The 23,513-nt window shown below is 39.5% G+C and overlaps 2 protein-coding genes across 3 annotated transcripts in view; one reads left to right on the top strand and one right to left on the bottom strand.

Moving 5' to 3' along the window:
* Nucleotides 1-10,692, top strand: part of LOC134845751 (uncharacterized) — a 53,192-nt gene extending 42,500 nt beyond the window's left edge. For both annotated transcript variants that reach the window (XM_063862813.1, XM_063862814.1), the window contains 3 exons: nt 4,786-5,221; nt 9,370-9,468; nt 9,886-10,692. In XM_063862813.1, the coding sequence (XP_063718883.1) occupies nt 4,786-5,221; nt 9,370-9,468; nt 9,886-10,141 (791 nt within the window). In that variant the 3' untranslated portion in view covers nt 10,142-10,692. The remainder of the gene's footprint in view (nt 1-4,785; nt 5,222-9,369; nt 9,469-9,885) is intronic.
* Nucleotides 10,693-16,864: 6,172 nt separating this feature from the next.
* On the bottom strand, nt 16,865-22,594 carry LOC134845896 (glutamate receptor 2-like; the record flags this gene model as incomplete). Its single annotated transcript, XM_063863017.1, is given in 9 exon segments — nt 16,865-17,897; nt 18,159-18,489; nt 19,006-19,178; nt 19,341-19,614; nt 19,812-20,110; nt 20,367-20,528; nt 20,830-21,036; nt 21,731-21,841; nt 21,971-22,594. Coding segments are annotated over 9 exon segments (2,805 nt in total), but the record flags the coding sequence as incomplete, so codon positions are not given.
* Nucleotides 22,595-23,513: the final 919 nt, after the last annotated feature.

Raw genomic sequence — 23,513 nt, 5'->3', positions numbered from 1 at the left:
CAACAAGCCGACAATATTTCAAACCGGATTGTAAGAATAGGGACTTTACGCCAAAAATTTTCTTATAAAGTTATGAAATCGGAAAAAAATTCTACTTTGTTTTCAAATTCATCTTTTTAATAGTTACAAACAGCATTCAGTTTGGGTTAAGCAAGCTTAGTTTTTGTCATACCGTGTAATATGATCTTTATTGAATCCGTAAGGGTTGGCGGCTAAGCTGGTAACTCAATAAGAAAAAAGAAGTTAACTGAAACATAATCTTTTCTCAAATCTGCACACACTGTGCTCCTAGCCGTACAGACTGGCCGAAGCCCTCAAGGTCAGTTGATCTGTAATATAAATTATTCAAACAGTTATAAACATGTATATATGTACATCACTATCATGATGCCAATCCGGCCGGATGACATTCCCCCTCGGAACAAAATGAATTGAATTGAGTTTGTTGTCCCTGTGGGGCTGTTTGAGCTCAGATAAGACTTTTTGAATTCTTTTTTTGTGAATTTTGTTCATCACTTCCCTTTTATGGGCTCTTGTATTCCTTAGAATGATTGATCCGTTGTGTTTGTGCCTTTGTTGGTGCTATTGATGAGTTCGTCGTTCACTATTTCCTCGTCGCCTTGCTTTTCATATTCTTCGGTAGTGTTGGCCTGTTCGTTGATCACCAGTGTACTGGATTCTTTCGCAACCTCAACGTTCTTTTCGTTTATTCTCATCGCTTCGTTGTTTGGGCTGTCGGTCGATGATAGGAGATGTACTACTTTGACCGCGTCTTACGTTCCTCCTGAAACACTAGGCTTGATTGTTTCTGGGAAACGGATGCAGACAATGAATTCTGGGGAGAGTTTTCTTTAAAACCCATTTCGTGTATAAAGCTTCTCGAATTGTTTTCCCACCGATTTGACACTTTTTTTGGTCCACCTTGTTTGTAGTAATAGGGTTTCCAAAGGCATTAGCCAAGGTTGCGTGTCGACTTCGGGTTGGATTTCTGGTAACCTCTATTGGTGTTTTTTTGTGGTTGAGATGTTTGTGGGGGCGTCATCGCTTGCTGATGTCGGAAACGTCGATTTTTTTTGTCGCCATTCCGGAACATCAAGCCTCTTCGTTGTTTTGGGGCTGGTTTTCCTACGGATCTTGTTTCCTGTTGGGGGTTCTTCTTTATGGTTCTGGTTCCGCACTTTTTCTTTCCTACATCTCGTCCCGGGACAGTCGTTTAGATAGGCCCGTTTTTTATCATCTTTGAACGTTGGGTGCCGGGGCGCGTTTGTCTTCTGTTCGATATCTAAAGAACGTAAACGTGGACCTGTTCGTCTTGCTGATTTGTAAGCAACGTAATCGTTTAATCGTGAAGGTCTGCACTGCCCATGGACAAGTGGGGCTATCTCCTAATAACCGAGGTTGTTTCCCTTTTATTTGTACCCAGGCTCTATGTAGTGTGTAGGTTACAAATTTTCCATCTATGATTTTGTACTTTTGTTCAAATAGTTTTGAATTTTTTTCTATTTTTGTTATGAATCTTATTGTTTTTCTGGCTAGCTGTTCTAATTATTTTTTGTGTTTGGATCAAGTTGTGCTTGTATTCCTTTGAACTTTGATTTTAGTGCTTCTTTTTTCCTAGCTAATGAAAACCCAGTTCTCACACCTGTTTGCTTGGACATGAAGACGTTCTCGTTTCTCTGTGGAATTTGGCATTTGTTGGTTCTGGTAGTTTTTGAAGTGGTTTCCTCTAGACTCTTACTTCGCTCTCCGACCAGCAATGCAAATCGCGCAATACTTCTAGTGGCAGTTGAGGGTACATTAATTTTTTCGATGTAAACAATTGTGTTTTGCGTTTTACCAATTCAAATTATTTGAGAATTAGTTGCTGCTATATTTGAAAGTGGTGTATAAATTTTTGGCCCATATGGGCTTCGAAGGGAATAATTTTTGTGGTTCCGTGCGGAGAAACTATTAAATTTTTATTTTTTTCTGCCCCCTTGGACGCCAGTTTGAACGGTTTTGTGTGGTCATTAATCATAACCCCCAATCTGCGTTATAATGTTTGGATTGCCCGTTCAACAATCCAAACGTTCAAGAACTCCAATAGATCTACGATCGTCTACTGGTGCAAAAAGAAGTTTGGCCCATATGGGCTTCGAAGGGAATAATTTTTGTGGTTCCGTGCGGAGAAACTATTAAATTTTTATTTTTTTCTGCCCCCTTGGACGCCAGTTTGAACGGTTTTGTGTGGTCATTAATCATAACCCCCAATCTGCGTTATAATGTTTGGATTGCCCGTTCAACAATCCAAACGTTCAAGAACTCCAATAGATCTACGATCGTCTACTGGTGCAAAAAGAAGTTTAAGGTTATTTGATTTGCAGAAATTTTGAAACATTTTCGCCCGAAATGTTTGTGCCTGATCGCATCTAATTTTTCGCGTTAACCCATTGTTTGAAACAAATGTTTGCATAAGATTTATTGGCCATTGTTTTTGAAACTACCATAGCTGTTGGGAATTTGGACTATTTATCTATTGCGACCAGGATGTAAGAGTCTTTATTTGGTTTACCCGGGATGGCCTGGCAAAATCGGTCTGTATTTTTCCGTTTGGTTCGACTACTGATTCTATTGTCTTTTCCCAAAGTTGATTTTAAGTTTTCGCCTCGCTCTGTGCAGTGTCTGCTGTTCAAGCCCATTTGGACAAGGATCCGGTGAATGTTGGGGAACCAAATGTTCTCGCATAGATCGAGCATCGCGGCAGCGCCCGAGTGTGTGAGGTGGAGACTGTCCAGAATTGTTTGTCTAAGCTGTTGCGGGATGATGATGCGCTCGTGCAGCAAAAAACAGTCCTCCTTCACAAGTAGGCGGTTTTGGAAGTTATACCAGTAGTCCCCGTAAGCTAGCTTGAGAGAGTCCCAACCTCGCTTTTTAACAAAATTTACGATTGGCTTTATTTTCCTGTCCTTGCGGGTCGCTGTGGTAATGATTGCAATTCCCAATACCTTTGTAGGTTGCTCCCGTTCCAGAGGCGTAACTTCTATTATATCTGAAGTTGCTGTGGCTTGGTCCTTTGTGGCAACTATCCCCGACATGGTCGTCTTATGGCTTGCCTCTAGTTGTTGAGCGTTGCTGGTCATTGTCGGTGGTGGCTCATTAGAAAATATGTCCTTTCTTTAATAGGTTGTGGGATCAGCTCGCCTGACGCAATATTCATATTGATCGTTGAGTTCGACCGTCCAGTCCCACTGTGACTCCACCTATTGATTGATTCGGTCTGAGACTGTATTCGCGCCAACTGCGTCTGTGTTTGGGTCATGGTCACGGTGGTGATTGCCTTTGCGCTGCTAGTCATTTGGGCGTTGAAGCACGAATCTCGCTCTGTGTTGGGCTAGTATCCGAGATATTATCTTCAAGAAATGTCTTCCTCAGCTGGATTGTTGTTTTGTCTCCTTGGCGTCTCTGATGTTATTAGGGCTCGATGAAAAATCTAGGTAGGAGGATGTCAATTTTCCATATGTTGTTGTTGTTGTCTTTCTTCGGTGTCATCTGGGATCGAAGAGGCTCTCCTTTCGGTCCGACTCTCCTCTCCATGTAATGTCAGACTGACGTCCGCGTGGCTGTATGTATCCTATGGGTTCTTGTTTACTAGTCGGTGAGTTTGTTGGACCGAATGGATTGGTTTTTATGGTCCTATTGTGTTCTCTTCCTTTTTCTCCTCTCATCGCGTATTCATAGGCTCTTTGTGATTACCTTTCATCTGCTAGTAGTTCTTCAGTGATTTTCTCATTTGTCATATGTGCAGTGAACATGTCGCGGACCCGTTCGTCCTCTCTGTTACCGCAGTCGGCCGTGCCGCTAGCTCTACTAAACCCGCATGGAATTGTTCTAAGGATTCATTCTTCCGTTGTTTTCGGCAGATGATTTTGTTTCTTTCGAATGCAAATATCCTCGTTGTGACAAATGTTTTCCAATATCTGGATCTACTCTTTAAATGATATTGCATGTATCTCGAGTCCAGGCGTTTGTGTTATAGATGCCTTTGACCTTCTGCCACTAGACACAAAAAGATATAACTTCTCACCTTCTCATCTGCTTCGTCCCACGTGAAATTGTTGCACGTTGGTCTTCGTTCTGGAACTCTTGTTGTTTGATTTTCCCAGTTGACTTTTTTTCCTGGTTTCGTATGTCTCGTTTTTGTTTTTCCGCCTCGGTTTCACCGGTAATTTCTATTTCAGAAATTGGTTCCTTTGCTTCTATGACATGTGATTTTGCACGAAGAACAATACGCTTTTCTATGTCCATTTTCCCTATTCCATAGGCGATTCCGCCATTGCCTTCCGCCAGAACGGTTGAATGCTCTGCTGGTTTCTGTATCCTGCTGGCTGCGTAATGCCATACCGTGGAATATGATCTTTATTGAAACCGTACGGATTGGCGGCTGAGGTGGTATCTCAATAAGAAAATAGAAGTTAACTGAAACATAATTCATTTCTCAAATCTGCACACCGTACGCTCCTAGCCGCACGGACTCGCCGTAGCTCTCAAGGTCAGTTGACCTGTATTTTAAATTATATCAATAGTTATAAATATGTATATATGTACATCACTATCATGATGCCAATCCGGCCGGATGCCAGTTTTTATCACCTAAGGTTACAAGGATCAATTTTAGTGTCCTTAAAATTTTGGAAAATTTTCAAAGTTCGGCTTGAAATCTCTTCGGCCTAAGTCTCGTTGGCTTGTTGTCCCAGACTTTGTATTGGGATAATTTTGAGAAGAGGTAAAGCGTGTTCGACTTTGTAGACAAGAGGGACGCGAACAGTGGTGATAACAGTGTTCGAGACGGGGTGGAGGAGGAGTGCTACGAGCAGCTGGCACGCATACTGCCACTAGTGATAGTCTACAACCTAAACAACACAAACAAACAGCAACAATTGCCACACCCAACCCCTCTTGCATCAGATGACCACATGATCCCCATCGTCCCACCCACAGGCCTCGACACAATCTGCACTAACATCAACAACAACAGCAACAACAACATCAGCACAGCCCCACCCTCACATTTCACGGCGACTCAACTGAAAAATGGGGTGGGGACCAACATGAGCAGCAGCTGCACAAGTAAGCTTAACAAAAAAGGACACCTGAATGGATCAACAACTACACAAACAGCCAAATATGACAGACTGCACGACAGCACAACTAAACGCAACAACACCTCAACAGATAGCATCAGGTCAGATACTTTTCAGTTATTTATAAAAAAGCAGCCATCATTTTGATCATTTGCATGATCCTCACGAAAACATGTAATAGTTACAAAATTGAATTAAGTTTCTAACACAAATGACGCAAAACTTGGCTGGTTCAAATACACAGTCAACAAATGAGCAGACGAGCTAAGACCATTAAATTCTAGCCAATAAAAACCATCGGTTCTATCTATTGGACAATGCGAGTGTCTCTTTCACCTTCAAGCTGTTTCAGATAGTTCGCTGTAATATCTTCTCTTATTTACCTGATTCGGCAGCGGTGTTTTTCTGCAAAATATACTTTACTAAATCGTCAACTTCATAATTAAACTTTTCGTCAGCAGCGCAATGCCTATCTATTTTTCCATGTTTCTATATGACTGTTTGACCCTGTAGTTTAGTTTTCTCACTATTTAACATTAAGGTCTAATGACGTTCTCTCCAGGCTTATGATCGGGTTGTAATTTGTACTTTTTCCGATTGTACGCCTGAAAAAAATTAATGTTCCCACTTTTGAAAAAAAAATTAGCTAGAAATTTATGTTTGCTTTTTTTTTCAATTGAAAATTGTCGTTGTCTTGTGCTCAGCCTTAAATCTTTTTTTAAAAACCTGTGATTAGGTTTCGTAAAATTGCGGGGGTTTGAAAATATTTTGGGTTTCAATATTTTGTGTTTTTGTATTCCCAATTGAAATGAGGGTGGACAGTCAAAACCTTTCCAGAAAAAAAACATGTCTCAGATAAAGTCATAGACAAAATATATATTCCAAGACAAAGCCAATCCAGGCAAAATGTTTTATTTTGAAGCCATTTAAATCAAGGAAAAATTAAAAAAAAAACACGTCTTTCAATCTACGAAATCACTCATGCAAATAATGAAAGCTAAGATTTTCGCTGTAAAATAACTTTCTTTTGAAAAAATGACCAATTCTGAGCAACTATTTTGATATCAAAACAAAAACGAGCTAGACTAAAATTAAGAATAAATGAAAGACAAGAAGGCAAGCAATGCATCCGTGAATGGGAAAACAATTTGGCAGCGTTTCAATTTCATCGATTAAAAAACATGACAAACTGGCTAACGTTATACTAATAAAGTTGCTAGGATCCCTGCTGCCAAACAACTAGCGTCCCATCAAAAGGTTTTGAGGCTGGGACTAAACTGCAGGCAGAGTCAATATATTACATTTTTCACGACACCGGATTGTTGCAAGGTTAATCCTGAGCTCAAATTTCAAAAGATATTTCACCTGTGATCATTTTTTGTATTGTTACGGCGGTTTAAAGATTGCCATATTGGCCAATTTGGGACAATTAGCGCTGGATATATTTCGCGCTATTAACGCGTACGCGTAGATTTAATCCGTCTTAGAAATCGTTGCAAACCGGTGGAAAGAAATTTATTTGCCATAATTGATTTATTACTAGGAGCAAAATCTGTCCTTTTGTACTTTATATGGCGTGTGGAGGGATGACTTTCATAAAAATTTCAAATTTGAAAAAAAAAATCATTTTTACGAATAAATTTAACTTTTTAAATGTTATTACTGCTCCATAAACGTTAAAATGCAGTCGGAACATTCATGGCTTCACCATGATACGAGCAGTCTTGTTTTTCCGACTTTGGATATGAAAGTAACGGAATACTTGAGCTCGGGTGGTTTTTTTTTAGACAAAATTCGACTTTTTAACTAGCCAGTTTTGACGGAAGTTTTTTTATCATTCAAAAGGTATCGTTGTTCTGAGCTTACATTTGAAATGATATTTTACGTGTGATTTTTTTCGGTAAAGTCGTGGGGGTTTAAAGATTGTCATTTTGGTCATTTAGGGACAATTAACGCGCGACCTAATTCGCGCTATTAACGCGTAAGCGAAGATTTAATCAGTCCTAGAAATCGCTCCAAATTGGTTGAGAAAAGCTTATTTGCCATAACTGATTTGTTTCAAGGAGCGAAATCTATTGTTTTTTACTGTATTCGGCTTGTGCGGTGATAATTTTCATAGAAAAAAAATTAAATTTAGAAAAACAAATTCGTTTTTTTTTATTTCATTTATTTTTTTAATGTTTTTTATGTTATTACTGCTCCATAAACCTTAGGGGCAGTCGGAGCATTCAGGGCTTCGCCCTGATACGAGCACTCTTGTTATCCTTTCTTGACTGTTCCATTTTGCCATAAAAATGGATTCTATGACAAAATAAGGAAAATATTCGAAACAAGGTTTATTGGACCAAAATAGCATTTTTAGCTGCCAATTAACTACTTGCCTTATTTTAACCTTTCATGATATATTAATGGTATTGCTCCCTTTTTAATATGTTGTATTAAACTCATCCTCATGAATAGACGCAACAATTGCTTACAATGATAAGTCTTAACACATATGCAATATCTAGCTTCAGGATGAATAAAATGGCGGAAGATTATGACTGGGATGATTTTATATGTGAAATTCTAGGCCTTTTGACTAAAATTATAGAAAAGGAATTTGTCTGGGATGCCTAAGATTTGACACGACTGGTCATAATTTTACAAAAAAAAGATGCTAAAACATCCTTATGTATTACAGATAGTTTGCGCGAGGATCAAACGAAGAAAAAAAACGAGTCGCTTATTTTTTCCTTTTTTAAATGATTTTATTGCTTTTTTTGAATCAAAAGAGCTTCAAGGAGCAATCAGAACAGTCAAGTTTTTGCCCTAAACTTCTATTTGTGCTCGGGTGGGTTTTTTTTCTGCAGACAAATTTTGACTTTTTAACTAGCCATTTTTGGCAGATTTTTTATCATTCAAAAGCTATTGCTGTTTTGAGCTTAAATATGAAAAGATATTTTACCTGTGATCATTTTTTGTAAAGTAATGGGGGTTTAACGATGCCATTTTGATCAATTTTGGACAATTAACGCGCGATATATTTCGCGCTAATAACGCGAAAGCGGAAATTGAATCCGTCTTAGAAATTGTTTCAAATTGGTTCAAGGAAACCTATGTGCCATAATTGCTGTGTTAATAGAAGCAAAATTTATCACTTTGTACTTAAAATGGCGTGTGGGGGGATGTTTTTATAAAAAAATCTCAATTGATTTTATTACATTTAATTATTTCATGTTATACTGCTCCATTCCATAGACCTTAAAAGAGGAACATTCAGGGCTCGCCTTGATACGAGCAGTCTTGTTTTTATGATTGATAAAAGCAGACTTTTTGTTAAAAATATCCTACCACACGCCAAATAAGCACAAAATAATAGATTTCGCTTCTAATAACGAATCCGTTTTGGCAAATAAGCTTCCTTTAACCCATTGAGATTGATTTCTACGACGGTTTAAATCTCCGCTTACGCGTTAATTGCGCGAAATATATCGTGCGTTAATTGTACGAAATTGACCAAAATGATTATCTTGAAACCCCTACATTTTACGAAAAAGGATCATAGGTAAAACACCTTTTTAAACTTAAGATCAGGACAGCAATAAATTCGAATGATGTTTGGATGATGTTAAAAAATTCCGTGAAAAATGGCTAGTGAAAAAGTCGAAACTTGTCTGAAGAAAAAACCACCCCGAGCACAAATATTCCATTACTTTCGCTACGAACAATAAATGTAAAAAAAAAGACTGCTCGTATCAGCGCGAAGCCTTGAGTGTTCCGACTGCCTTTTAAGGTTTCAGAAGCAGTAATAACCTTAAAAAATACATTGTAAAAAAAAAAAAATTTCAAAAACTTGAAATTTTTCAGTGAAACTCATCCCACTCATCCCACACGCCTTATTAGGTACGAAAGGATAGACATCGCTCCTTGTAACAAACCAATTATGTCAAATAAGCTTCTTTCAACCAGTTGGAACGATTTTTAAGACGGATTAAATCTACGCTAACGCGGTAATAGCGCGAAATTTATCGCGCGTTAATAGTCCCAAATTGGCCAAAATCCCAATCTCCAAACCCCCATAACTTATATTATTTTTTTGAAGAAAAAAACCCACCCCGAGCCCAAATATTCCGTTTCTTTATTATCGAAAGTCGGAACAATAAGCTTTACACCATAAGACTGTTCTAAAGCAACTATAGCTGAGTTTTGTTATTTTCTGAGTTCAATGAGACATACAAACATACACAAATCTGGTTGTGTCTTTCAGCACAACAAACAACCTCAACGACCGAGTCATTGTGGGAGGAAAGTGTTCGGACGATTGGGCTGTGAAGAAGAGACTGCGTCGACTGATTAACTACGAGAGGTACTCTAGGATCAGATGATCACATTGGATTGGGGGCCATATCGGAATTAACTCTTTCTACTTTTTTTTTCTACTTTTTGTCTAAATTATCTGTTATTTTTCAGGTACGGCAAATGAATTGGAACAAAATTGCCAGAATTATTGCTAACTATAGCTAAATAACGCTCCAATTTGGTGGCTAGCCTCTCGTCAAATTTCATGTTATGCAGTCTAAATGAGATTGATCATGCCTAAAAAACGACCTTGATCAAAGTTCATCTTCGAAAAGTCGGAACAAAATATATGGCCGCACCATAGCAAGGTTTTTCTATTATGGGTGGAAATTCATTTCTGGGGGAACTTTCATTGGGAAAGAGCCATGAAATCATTGGCTGCGATTGTGGTTTTTTATTGATTCTGATGCGCTTGATGATTTAGGTTCATCATGGCGGCGGAGGAGCAGGTGTTGGAAGTAGTGGTGGACTCCCTGGACCCTCCCTTCTGCTGCCCTGTGCCCACTGCTGGTACAACTGTGGAAGGGGGAGGTGGTAATGGGGGCGAGGGTGAGGAGAGTGGGGGTGGTGGGGTGGGGAGTGTGGTGTCTGCTATTTTGAGACAGGGCACTTTGCGCAAGTGTCTCCACTGTGGACCCAACCCCAGAATAGTGGCCCAGAAGGACATAGTGCGCAGATAGACAGACCACACCCAACCACACCACACTGAGGTCATACAAGCACTCAAAGTCACACAGTCGCAAAAGCAGCAACAACTTCGAAATCACACACAGGCAACAATAACTGACTCAAATGTCAATCTACAAAGACTCAATAAGAGATGCGACTCACCCACAAACTGCTGATTAAGAAACGTTCCATTCCAAAAGAATCTCCATAATCAAGAAAAAACTGATCTGATTATTTGAAACGTAGTTATTTGTTATTTGTTAGATGTGCAGGGTAGATAGAGAAAGTTAGCTCAAACTTGATATTTTCATTTCACAATTATTATTTTCTCACAGATTTTCACCAGTATTACTTAAGCATTATTTGAATTTGCGAAGATATATACTCCCACTCACTTTGTCCAGATGACGCTTCAGCTCAATTCCTTATAAGTTTGCTTAGATAGAAACAAACATGTCGCAATCAAAAAGTGTGCAGGAGCTCTATGAATCAGACGGTGTCTCTGCTTTTTATCACTGACCTAAATGTCTGCTTATTCAACATCTTTTGCGATTCAATTCACTTTCTCTGTTTACTCCTCTCTTTCCAAGCGACAAAAGTCTCTGGATAAAATCTGCAAATTCTTGTTTGGATAGTTCTTCCCAGTTTTTGTTAGATTTTTCCATTTCGACGCCCCAATCAGTTGCTTTTGCAAACTTCCAAATTTTCAGATCTGTTTCCTGAACCCGAATGATATTATCAGAAACCTGGAAAAGTCTAATTCTCTAATATGACAAGTTCATGGTAAATCCAAGTTCGGGTGTTTTTTAGTTTTTTTGAGGCTTCATTGTCTTAGCAATTTCTGAAGATAAATCAAACGGATCAATTGAGCAATCTCCCCCCCGTAATGACCAATTGAGCTATCTCCCCCCCCCAGCAAACACGAATAAACTCTACAAAAAGACAACAGCAAACGCAAGTAGATGGATGATTTGTTTATAGCACGCAATCAATTGACCGAACGAAGTTTATCTTACATGAGTATCGAGAAAAATTTTGCAAAATTTTTTTTTTTGCAAAGTTTTTTTTTTTGCAAAATTTTGTTTAGGCGACCATAGCCTCATCGAAGAACGCTGGTGCTCTAGACTTGTATCTGAATAGCAAAAACGGTTCTCCGCAGCACCTTAATATTGTTCGCAAAAAGTTTTTTTGTCATTTTAAGAAAGAAAAAAGTCGCTTTTTATGCTTGTTTTATTGATTCTTTTTTCAATCTAAATGAAACTTTAGAGCTTTTTCATCGTAAATTTTGGCTTTCCACATTCGTTGGAAAATATGTTTTATGATTTCATGTCATTCAAACTATTTTCAAGTGGTTATAAACATGCCTCAAGTACCTATTGAGCTATCTCCCCCCCACGCGAGAATGGGGGGGAGATTGCTCAATTGATCCAATCAAACGCTTTTGCAGTTAATGAAAATTTCATTGCATTGTGCGCTGAAGAAATTTCTATAGTCTTGATTTGAAATACTCGGGTAAAACTAACTCAGACTCGAATTTTCGTACTCTTTTCTTTCAAATTCGGTTATCTTCGGTTAAAAAAAGATGATGATAAAATTTGCTTTGATTTTTACCGGCATTTAAGCAATGCAATTCATTTTGTGAATATTCAAGCCAAAATAAAACCGCTAAAACGTATTAAATCAATTAGCTCAAAATTGAGGAGTAAGACACAGTTAAATGATGTACAAAAAAACAACAGTTGAGTCTTTTTCCTTCCGTTGTTTTGAGCCATATGATTTGAACCGTTTTAGTGTTTTTTTCCTCAGACAAATTTCGACTTTTTAACTGGCCATTTTTGACGGGATTTTTTGAATATAATTCAAAAGGTACTGTTGTCTTGGGCTTAAAAATGAAAAGATATTTTACCTGTGATTTTTTTTCGCAAAGTTATGGGGGTTTAAAGATTGCTATTTTGGCTAGTTTGGGCTATTAACGCGTAAGCGGAGATTTAATCCGCCTAAAAAGTGTTCCAAATTGGTTGAAAGAAGCTTATTTGCCAGAACTGATTTGTTACAACGAGCGAAATTTATCACTTTGTTTTTTATATGGCGTGTGGGGGGACGATTTTCACAATATTAAGCCCAAAATATTTGCCAAAAATTATTTTTTTTAAATTTTGCGCTAATTTTTGTAGATTCATCTTTCCTATGAATTTTTTGGGCTGTACAAAAGGCTTGTTATGACATAATTTTATGGTTGGAGCTTAATGGCCTGATTTTTCTAACAAAATTAACAGAATATTGGTGTTCGGGGTGGTTTTATTTCAGACAAACTCCGACTTTTTAACTAGCCATTTTGACGAAAATTTATCAAATAAATATTGTTGTCCCCAGCTTAAAATTGAAAAAAATTAATTTTACCTGTGATCATTTTTTGCAAAGTTATGGGGGTCTAAACAATGCCATTTTTGTCATTTTGAGTCAATTAACGCGCGATATATTTCACTCTTAACGCGTAAGCAGAAATTTAATCCGTCTTAGAAATCGTTGCAAATTGGTTCGAAGAGGATTATTTGCCAAAACTGATTCGTTATTAGTGAAATTTTTCACTTTGTACGCTACATGGCGTGCAAGCGGATAATTTTTACGAAAAGTTTCAAATAAAAAAAAATTATTTTTATTTTATTTTTTCTTGTTATTACTGCTCCATTTTCCTTGAGAGGCAGTCGAAAACTGATACGCGTAGGCATGCATAAATTTCTATTCAAACCTTCCTGCATTGGAGTTTTATGAGTTAAAATTGATTATAATTGAGTTTCCTTTTCAAAGTCCACAAAAGCGGAAACAAATCACTTATAATCAATTAAAAATGAATTATTCTATTACTTTTTTTCGAGGCAACAAAATCCTTTTTTCATCCATTATAATCGATTTTTTTTCAATTTTGTGGACACTGATAATGAAAATAAATTGTAAACAATTTTTTTCCACTTGATTGGGATGCTAATTTCAACAGACATAAAGTCTTTTCTACATTTTAACTTAAAATTGATTACGTTGGTTACTTGTCGTTCAATTTAACTTTTTTCGGCCTAACTTGATATTTTTGTTTCTTTTTTTGTTACTCAAAAACTGAAATTTGTTCATTTCATCAAATTTCAGGTGGGGATACTAATTTCAGGTGGGGATGCTAGTTTCAACAGACATAAAGTCTTTTCTATATTTTAAATTAAAATTGTTTACGTTGGTTACTTGTTGTTCAATTTATTTTTTTCTGCCTAACCTAACTTGATATTTTTGTTACTTTTTAAATTACTCAAAAACTGAAATTTGTTTTTTAAACATTTTTGGTAAATTATTAGAAGTTTTTTTGGTAGGGGGGATAAAGTTGGAGGTGGACTATTCACCCTTCCATTAACCCCTAGCGTTTGCCCATTTACAACAAACCTCCCCGGGGGTTCAGTGGGGGGGGGGGGTTCAGGTGGGGAGGCAGTGGTTTAGGAGAGGCTGTTCAGGTGGTGGTTTGTTAAGGTGGGGGGAGGGGGCTTCAGTGGAGGGGGGGTTCTATTCAGGGAGTGTATTCAGGGGGGTGTTTTCAGTGGGGTGGGTTCAAGTGGGGGAGGGAGTGGTTTCTGCATAATTCACTTGATAAATTTAGAATTTGTTGCAAAATTTTGCACGACGCGCGAAACAAGAATAAAGTGGACTAAAATCCATTTTAATGTGATTTCAACTTATGTAAAAATCCATTACCATGGATTCCAAATGAATTATATTGCATTTTGTTTTGGCGAGAAAAAATGGATTTAAATCCATTTTTAGTCCAATTTTGTTGATTGAACGTAAAATGGTAATCCATTGTTTTTACAACTTTTTCGAACACGAAAATCCATTAATAACAAAAGTAACGGAAAATTTGTCTCGGGGTGGGTTTTTTTCTTCAGACAAATTTCGACTTTTTAACTAGCTATTTTTGACGGATTTGTTTTATATCGATCAAAAGGTATTGTTGTCCTGATCTCAAACTTGAAAAGATATTTTACCGGTGACCAATTTTTGTAAAGTTACAGGGGTTTAAAAATTGCCATTTTGGCCAATATGGGACAATTAACGCGCGATATATTTCGCGCTTTTAACGCGTAAGCGGAGAGTTAAGCCCTCTTAGAAATCGTTCCAAATTGGTTGAAAGAAACTTATTTGCCATAATTGATTTGTTACAAGGAGCAAATTTTAACCGTTTGTACTTTATAAGGCGTGTGGGGGATGATTTTTATTTAAAAAAATTCAAATTTTATTTAAAAAAATTTTATTTTGTTTTATTTCTTTTAATTTTTTAAATGTTATTACTGCTCCATAAACTTTTTATTTTACTCAAAAACTGAAATTTGTTCCTTTCAACCAATTTCAGGTGGGGATACTAATTTCAGATGGGGATGCTAATTTCAACACACAAAGTCTTTTTTTATATTTTAAACTAAAATTGTTTACGTTGGTTACTTGTTGTACAATTTAATTTTTTTCTGCCTAACTTGATATTTTTGTTAGTTTTTGTATTCAGTGGGGTGGGTTCAGGTGGGGGAGGGAGTGGGTTCAGGTGGGGGAGGGGTTCAGTGGTGGGGGTGGCTTCAGGTGGAAGAGGAGGGCAGGTTCAGGTGAATTGGGAGGGGGGCTCAGTGAGGAGGGAGAGGAGCAAAGGAAAAACGTTAGGGGATTGAAAGGGAGCAAAGAGGCAAATGCTAGGGGGGGGGGAGCTTAACGGAATCTTTTTGCAATTTGAGTTTAGGTTTAGAAATGGATTAGGCCGTACATTCGCTTTGCAAAACTTCCGCATAACTCACTTGATAAATGCTGAATTTCCGACGCGCGAAACAAAAAAAAAGTGGACTAAAATCCATTTTAATGTGATTTCCAACTTATATAGAAATCCATTATCATGGATTACAAATGAATTATAATGCATTTTGTTTTGGCGAGAAAAAAGGGATTTAAATCCATTTAAGTCCAATTTCGTTGTCTGAATGTAAAATGGGAATCAATTATTTTTACAAGTTTTTAGAACACAAAAATTTATTAATTATGAAAGTAAAGGATTATTTGTGCTCGGGGTGGGTTTTTTTTCTTCAGACAAATTTCGGTTTTTTAACTAGCCATTTTTGACGGAATTGTTTTATATCAATCAAAAGGTATTGTTGTCCTGATATCTCAAACTGGAAAAGATATTTTACCGGTGACCATTTTTTGTAAAATTACGGGGTTTAAAAATTGCCATTTTGGCCAATGTGGGACAATTAACGCGCGATATACTTCGCGCTATTAACGCGTGAGCGGAGAGCTAATCCCTCTTAGAAATCGTTCCAAATTGGTTGAAAGAAGCTTATTTGCACATAATTGATTTGTTACAAGGAGCAAAGTTTATCCGTTTGTACTTTATATGGCGTGTGGGGGGATGATTTTCATAAAAAATTACAAATTTTAGAGAAAAAAAAAACTTTCATTTTGTTTTATTTCACGTAATTTTTTAATGTTGTCACTGCTCCATAAACCTTAAAAGGCACTCAGAACATTCAGGGCTTTGCCCTGATACAAGCAGTCTTGTAATCGATTTGTTTTCTTTTTTCCTATATGCGGGTTGTTTTTGAGATTTGTTGAGTTAGGTCGTTAGCCAATTGGATGAATTTTTTTTGAATTATGTTAAGAACTTTTTTAAATTTTGATACTAAGACAAAGAATGAGATTTTCTTTCTGCAATCCATCTTCTGTGGCATTTGCGAGGATGCGATAATGAATAAGCTAAGCAGATGCTTGTGGATCAAAAAGATGGTAGCAATCAAGATTTTTAATATATGGTTTCAATGAATATATGGAGCAAAACTGTGTCCAGTTTGAACCGAGATTGCAATATGGTGATAATTATCTTGAAGACACAATTGTTTGTCTAACCGATCGTAAGGAGCCTTAGTGCACCTCCACTTTCTCTTTCTCACTTTATTTCCAAGAAAAATTACCCTATTCGGTTTCCTAGGCATTGATTCGTTTTAATTGTTAGGGTTTCTCTGCTGTATAGTTTGTTTTAGTATTGACTTCATGAGGAAGTGTTTTCAAGTTCAAAGGAGGCTCCAAACTCGGGCCTGATCAATTTTTCGAAAAGTCCGCACCCCTAAACAAAAGCGAATGTTTTTAAATTAAACCTATGTGTGAGTGAAGCCCGTTCTATAATTGATGGCTAATTGGCAGAGAAACAGTTCCCTCCTCACATTCTTTCTTTTTAGATATAGTCGGTAGATTAACTTTTAATTGAAGTGCAAAATCCGTAATGACCTCTGAATTGTGGCGTCTATTGCAACAGTGTGCAATGCTTCCAGTTCTCACTGGTTATCACGCATTTTATGTCTTTTGAGACCTAACATGATGTTTTTTAGCTGAATAAGCGCAGGAGTGAACAAATTTGTAGAAGATGCCCGCATACGGTAACACTTTTACTCGTTCAGGTGTCCTTGGCTCAGGAATACTAAAATCTGGGCTTATTCAGCCCCTTTTCATGAAAAATTTTATGCAAAAGTTTCGGTCCAGGTGAAGCTCACTTTCTCAATTCTCAAGTAGCCATGAGTGACTGTCTGAACAGTTTATACAAAAAAATCCTCCCAGTAGCTTCATAGATGGCTTCATATTAGACGTAAGCCCGGCCGATAGTTTTCTGTAGACAGTTCGAATCACCTTATAGAAAACTTAATATTTTCTAGATCTCGGTGGAAAACTTCTTAACAACTTAAATTGCATATCATAATTAACCTCAGTTTTCCTTCAGGTTCTAATTTACACAATATATTGAAGCTGATCAAATAAAAAAATTGAAACTGCTTTGACGGCAAAACAAACGGCTTCTTCTTTTTTTGAGAGCCCAATGTATTTTAGCCGAAAACCCTCCGTCATTGCAAAAATTGGCCCTGTTCCCTTTAATAAGACGTGTAATAATCTAGAATCTATGCAGAATACACATATTGAAATGCAGCACATGCAACTCCTTTGAATGAAATGATCTCCTTGTCTGGTATATTCAACGCAAACTTGGCTTAATCTTTGCTGTTTGATGCTGTTGTTTATCGATGTGCTGTTGGTGTTTTGTTTCAGTAGTCTTGATAAGATAGAACAGGATACTAGTGTGGTTCAGACATCAGTGTGGTTTGATTTTCTGGACTTGAGGTGGTGTCCAGAGGAGTGGGATAGGGTTAGGAGGGTGGGGTTGCCGGAGTTCTGACCACTCTCGAGGGAAAAGGCGGGGACTTGCTGTTGCATATTGTAGCTGGGGGGTTGGGGTTGTTGCATCGTGCCTCCCCCTCCTGCTGCGCCTGTCTGGTTGAGGGAGGGCGGGGGGTTCTGCTGCTGCTGCTGCTGCTGCTGCTGCTGCTGCTGCTGCTGGAGGAAGTAGGCCTGTGATCCGAAGGGGGCGCTGTACATGGTGGCGTAGTTTGTGTTGTAGTCTGTGAGGGTGTGTGGGGCTATGGCTGCTGTTGCCCCCGTCCCGTTCCCGTCTGAGAGTGCATGGGGGTTGAGGGAGAATCCGATGTGGCCCATTAGGGTGGGGTTCTGGGTGGGGACTACAGTGGTGCCGCCGATGAGACTGTGGTGATGGTGGTGGGGGGAGGGAGTGATGAATGCGTAGGGCGTGGCGGAGGAATGCGATCCTGGTGTGTTATGTGCCCCCACCAGTGTTGCCAGGGGACTCATCATCCCATACTCTTTCCCATCTCTCTCTTCATTCACACATGCAACTGGCTCATACGACACTCGCTACACAAACCACACCAGCCACAATTACTCATACAAAACAGACAGCAACCCATTGCCTACATTTTAGCATTCAACTCCCAATTCAGCTGGAATGTAAGTTATTCGAGTAGATCAAATTTATTCCTACTCTCAAACAGTGGGTGAGAATTTTCATTAGTGCCGTAAAATCACCCGTTGTTTTTTATCCCTGTAAAAAATCAACCCCAGAAAAAAAGAAAGACTGTTTTGTTTTGCATCACTAGTAGAAATGTGTTGACTCACATTATGTACATGATGGGCGCTGTTCTTGTGTGGCCCCTGCTGGTCCGAGGGGGAGAGTGTGTGGCTGTTGTTTCTGTTTCTGTTGAGGTGTTTGTGGTTGCATGACTTGACAGTGTACTCTGCCACAGCACTGAGCATGGCCAGGGCCAGTCCGGATATGAGGATGTAGAATATTCCGGCCACACTGCTCAGTCCCAGGGAGTTGGTGGAGTCTGTGGAGGTGGAGGAGAAGGAGCCCCCACACTCGCCCTTGTCCACCCACCACGTAGTCTTCAGCCTCTCCAGGGCCCCATCCTCCTGGTACTTCAGAATCTTCAGGGTGATGTTCTTTCTACACATCACAAAGCAAAACACACTCTAATCTATAAGTTCATTTATTATCACTTCCTGATCTGGAGGCCATGTTTACTTGACTATCAATGAAATTTGGGAAGCAAATTTTTAATTACCTTAAAACACCTCCAAATCCCTATGATAAGTAAAGCTTTCTATACATTTTTATTCGGTATCAGAGCTTCCTTTTAAAAGTCTAAAGTTAAGGTCCAACGCTTAAAAATGAAATATTAATCATGTTTACATTTTAGCAATAATAAAAATATAAATTGGCGTTGAAACATATGAAAAATTTTGCACCAAAAAAAAACAAAATTGAATGAGTTTTCAGTAATGAATCATAACTTTTTTGAATGACCTGAGAATGAAACTAAAAAGATTGGATTTCAACTTAAAGCTCACTAAAATGGAATAGAGGAGCTGAAAACTAATATCTATTATCTAATCTATAGGGTTCTGTTCTGGTTAGAAGTAGGGGTGGGGTGGTACTGCACTACTGCATTGCTCTACTCACACCCAGGGGGAGTTGTGTGCGGCTGCTATGCCGTAGCCCTTGGAGTCTAGGTTGGGTCCGACCTTCATGGTGTCACATGGCTTCTGCTGCTGCACGTACTCATTCATCGCACTCTCAATCAGGAAGGCATACTTCCCATTGCTACTCCTCACTCGCTCAATCCCAGCCTCATTCTACTCAACACACACTAGTCGAGTGAGCAACACGCAACACACTACCAGACACATGTGAAAACAGTAAGTTCGATATCTGCACACAGGCAAACAGGTCTTGTTAGTCACAAGGATTAGAAAAAACGATGCATGTATATGGATTAAAGAGTGACTAAGACTGACCGATGGCTCGAACACGGAGGGCGTGGCTGAGCTCATGTAGTCCCACATCTTCTTGAACACCTCTATCTGGGAGTTGTTGAAGAACTGTTTGGTGGATCCGGAGGAGCGGGTGCCGTAGCTGATCTCCTTCTGGGCCGGCAACTCGTCCGCATTGTTGATGGGAGTGACCATCCGCTCCACCGTGAGGAAGGCGGCCAGGTTGGCAGTGTAGCTGCTGATGATGATCAGAGTGAAGAACCACCACACTCCTCCCACTATGCGAGACGCAGGCGCCCTACACACATTTTACAGACATGTATACACGAATACACACACACACACACACACACACACACACACACACACACACAAGTCTCGGGGCTGTTTTTTCTCAGGATGAGAGTGACTGGATATACATGTATATGTATGTATGTGGGAGTAGGGGGATTCAGTAGCGGAGTTAGCGGCAGTACAGTATAGCACAGCACTCACTTGGGGGCGATGTCTGTGCCCTGCTGCATGAGTGCCCCCAGGGAGAACCACATGCAGTTGTTGAGGGTGAAGTCGTTGTGTTTGAGGTAGACTGCCTGCTGCTGCTGACTGGTCACAGTGCACGCGGGGGAGGAGGGGGAGGAGAGGGAGAGGGAGGCGGAGGAGGAGGGGGGCAGAGTGGTGGTGCTGGTCACTTCCCTGTAGGCCACTTTGTCCTGCCACTCGATGGGACTGAATCTGGCCACGAAGAACAGACCCAGAGACACTCCACAGTAGGCGATGATGATCCCATACCAGATCTAATTTAACCACACAACCACCATTCCAACAACAACAACAATCAAAACAACAGCAACAACAACGTTTATGTTTCTCGTTTGAAGCTAGGGATTCAACTTTTTGGGTTTGGAAAAATATATTTTTTTCTACGATGTTAGATAATTTCAGAGCAAAATGACAACAAATAGTTTTTTGTCTTATAGCAAGTTATTTTGGTAACTAGATGTTGATACGAGGTGTAGGGGTGGGGGAAAAGAGTATGTTACTTGGCTTTACTTCGTTTGAGAATGGGTCGAGGAAGGAGAGTGGGCCTGGCAGTTTGGACTGGGGCCGCTTGATCATGATGGAGATGCCTATGTTCATGAAGGGCTTCGTGAATGCCACCACCCGCTGTCTGTCTGCATTGATGGTCAGGGGTGCAATTGCCAGGTGTGCAGTCTATAGACAGTCAACGCAAAACAAACCAATTAATCACTATCAATATTATACATACTTGGGAGACAAGACACCTAATTAGTCAAAGGTTTAGACCTCTGCTGAGTACAAAAATTACAAAAATTACGAGCAACGGGCAAAATATAACTTCAATTAGAAAAAAGTTTTCATTATTGGGGCAAAAGGAAAAATCCAGCTGGTTTATTTATTCAAAGTTAGCCAATATTTTTGGACAATGAAAGTAACAAATCATAAGGAGTGTATATATATGTGTTTGTGTGTGTGTGCAGACCCCAGTCATGACCTCGCCGATCATTCCGTTCCAGGTGCCATTGGTGCCCTGGACGAGACTTCCGTATTGGTTGTCGCCTACGAGTCTGATCTCGTAGCTGAAGTCCAGGTCATTGGCCAGCATCTGGGCCAACTCCACGCAGTAGCCCTCGAAGCGCCCATTGCCACTCAACACCCCCTCCGAGGGGTCCTGCTCCTTCAACATGAGGAACGGCGGCTCCTAAACACGCATGTTCAATACACATACTGAGTTAGGACTGGAGTGTATAACTCATAGAGTAATTTCGGATAGGGCACACCGTCTGCTCGTCACGCTATCTTATTTTCGGCCGGATAGATTCGTGCAACTTCTTAGTCTAATACCGATCCTAATCTTACTCTTATACTATCTAGTCTCAGGTTGTTTAACTAGTCTCTGCTAGGCTCAATAGATCTAGGGTATACTGGTTTATTGCGGCTGCTGAAGTGCTCGGGAGAGTCCAACTAATTTCTAAGTTAAATTCAAATCTCTCTGGTGCTGAAATTACAAGTAACTTCAGCACTTACAAATAAGTGGGTTGTTAGTTAGATGGATCATGATTGGTTAATATTAAATACTTTACATTGGTAAAATATCTAATTTATCCAATCATAAAATGTAGTTTAGATCAGGTTCCAATACACACACAAACACAAACTATACGTGTTAATCAATACATTCCGACATGTAATAAGTCAATTCAGAATAAAATATGTCAACCACTCATCATGAGATATCATTCATTCTTCAACCGTGATCAACTTGGAACTGATTTTTGCCCTTTTACTTTTACTCTGAGCTACTCGCAGTGCAAACCAAGCGAAACAGTTGCCTTTGGACAATTGAGTGTTAGTACACTATGGTGTGTTGATAAGAGTAACTGTAGGATGCTTACTATGATGGATGTGACTATGAGGTGTCTGGTGAGGACGTCCTGTCCACTACTCATGCCCATACTAGGCTCATCCAGGATGAAGTCCTCCGCTTCGTCACTCCACTTCCCAATCTACACACAACACAGCACAACACAACAGACTCAACATACTCATGCTCAGTCTGTTTAACTCACACAGCCCATCTGTCACTATCCAACAAGAAGGGAGGATTACTCCATCACGAACAACTGACAACTGACCTGTTTGTCCTCCGAGATGAAGGAGATCTCATGCAGCTCCAGAGACAGGTTGCGCCGGAAGCCGCTGGAGTCGAACTGGATGTTGCCGGTGACGCCACTGATGTGCACTTGTCTCAGTGCACGCATAAACAGATCCATCAGCTTCTGCACTCTGGGCTTCCTGTCTCTGGGCTGCATGCAGAACTGCTTCAAGTTCTCGTTCGACAACAGACACAGGGGTCCCTGGTTCCCGTTCCTCCCGTAGCACTCCTGCGACAGACTGGAGCTGCCCCCACTCGACCCCCCACCATTACCCCCTGAAGTGTCCTGGATCTGAACGACCACATCTGCCCATGCCTGACGAAGAACAGCCACTGCGTCATACGCCAGCAACATCGGAGCTGCATGAACAAACAGACAACTCACTTCACTTAACTTGCCACTACATTCTAGAGAAGGGGTGTTGACATGCGAGTATGGGCTGTGTACCTCTGCGTAAGTGTTGTTTATGAGTGGGTGGGTGGCGTTGTTTAGCTTCTGCACGAATCTGCTCTTCTCCTCGCTGTTCAGCTGCTGGATGGAGAGGGCCGTGATGTTCATCCCCCCCTTGGTGAACGACTTCAGAGCCTGGTAGTCTCTTGCAGCCTGACACGCACAAACACACACATTAAGGAGCAAACTTATTTTGAGGGGGGACGGGTTGGAGTGGGATGTCTTTTTTGTTCCAGGGCGATTGGGATCAGGATTGGAAACAGGCGAAAAGCCTTTCTCTGGGATTATTTTGACCTTCTGGCGCCTAAAAAAAAACTTCTTTTTTGATACTTTTCTTCAGTCTTTTTTTCCGACATATTTTCTATTGACCAGCCTAAAAAACATACCAAAGACAATTTTATCGTCTATGTATATTAGTGTTGGAGCGCGCGTCGAAAAAAAAACGCAGTGCTTTGATCAAATATTTCCAAAAAAAATTGATCTGAAACGTCAATTGTGGCATGTCAAAATGGGCCGTCTGGCAAAATAAAAATTTCTTTCTGACATTCCGAAACACTGCACTTTGGTTTTCCAAGGGCAGTAGGATTGATTAAAATGGACATAAATTTCAAAATCTGAATAACTAAACGTAAGCGTGAGAAACATTCAGTTTCCATCAGTTAATTGAAAGCTGGTTGGCTGTAAATGTTCTGCCATTCAATTCATCCAAAGCAAGTTCAGAGCCAAAAATATTTTTTTAACGTTAAGTTCTCAGAAAAAGGTTTATCCTGTGAAATAATCAAGAATATACCTGATTGGATGCTCAGACGGCCAATCAATATAATTACTGCTCACCTTAACAGCTTTAAATGCAAAAGTATCAAACTAAGGACTACTTTTGAGTAATTTTTACCAAACTATTCACAATTCTATTATTTTTTGCTTTGTTTGTTCCTGACTGTTAAATTAAATGTAAAACTTGTTCATGGCAATTTTGTTGCAAGAGCAACCGTGTGTAGTCCAAATGGATTCATTGACTGTACTCTCTGAGGTACACTCAAAAAATTTGAGGTAAAACAAATTTAAATAAATC

The sequence above is a fragment of the Symsagittifera roscoffensis genome, chromosome 5 (genome assembly GCF_963678635.1).
Source record: "Symsagittifera roscoffensis chromosome 5, txSymRosc1.1, whole genome shotgun sequence".
Lineage (NCBI taxonomy): Eukaryota > Metazoa > Xenacoelomorpha > Acoela > Convolutidae > Symsagittifera > Symsagittifera roscoffensis.
This window is presented reverse-complemented; position numbering and strand designations above follow the sequence as displayed.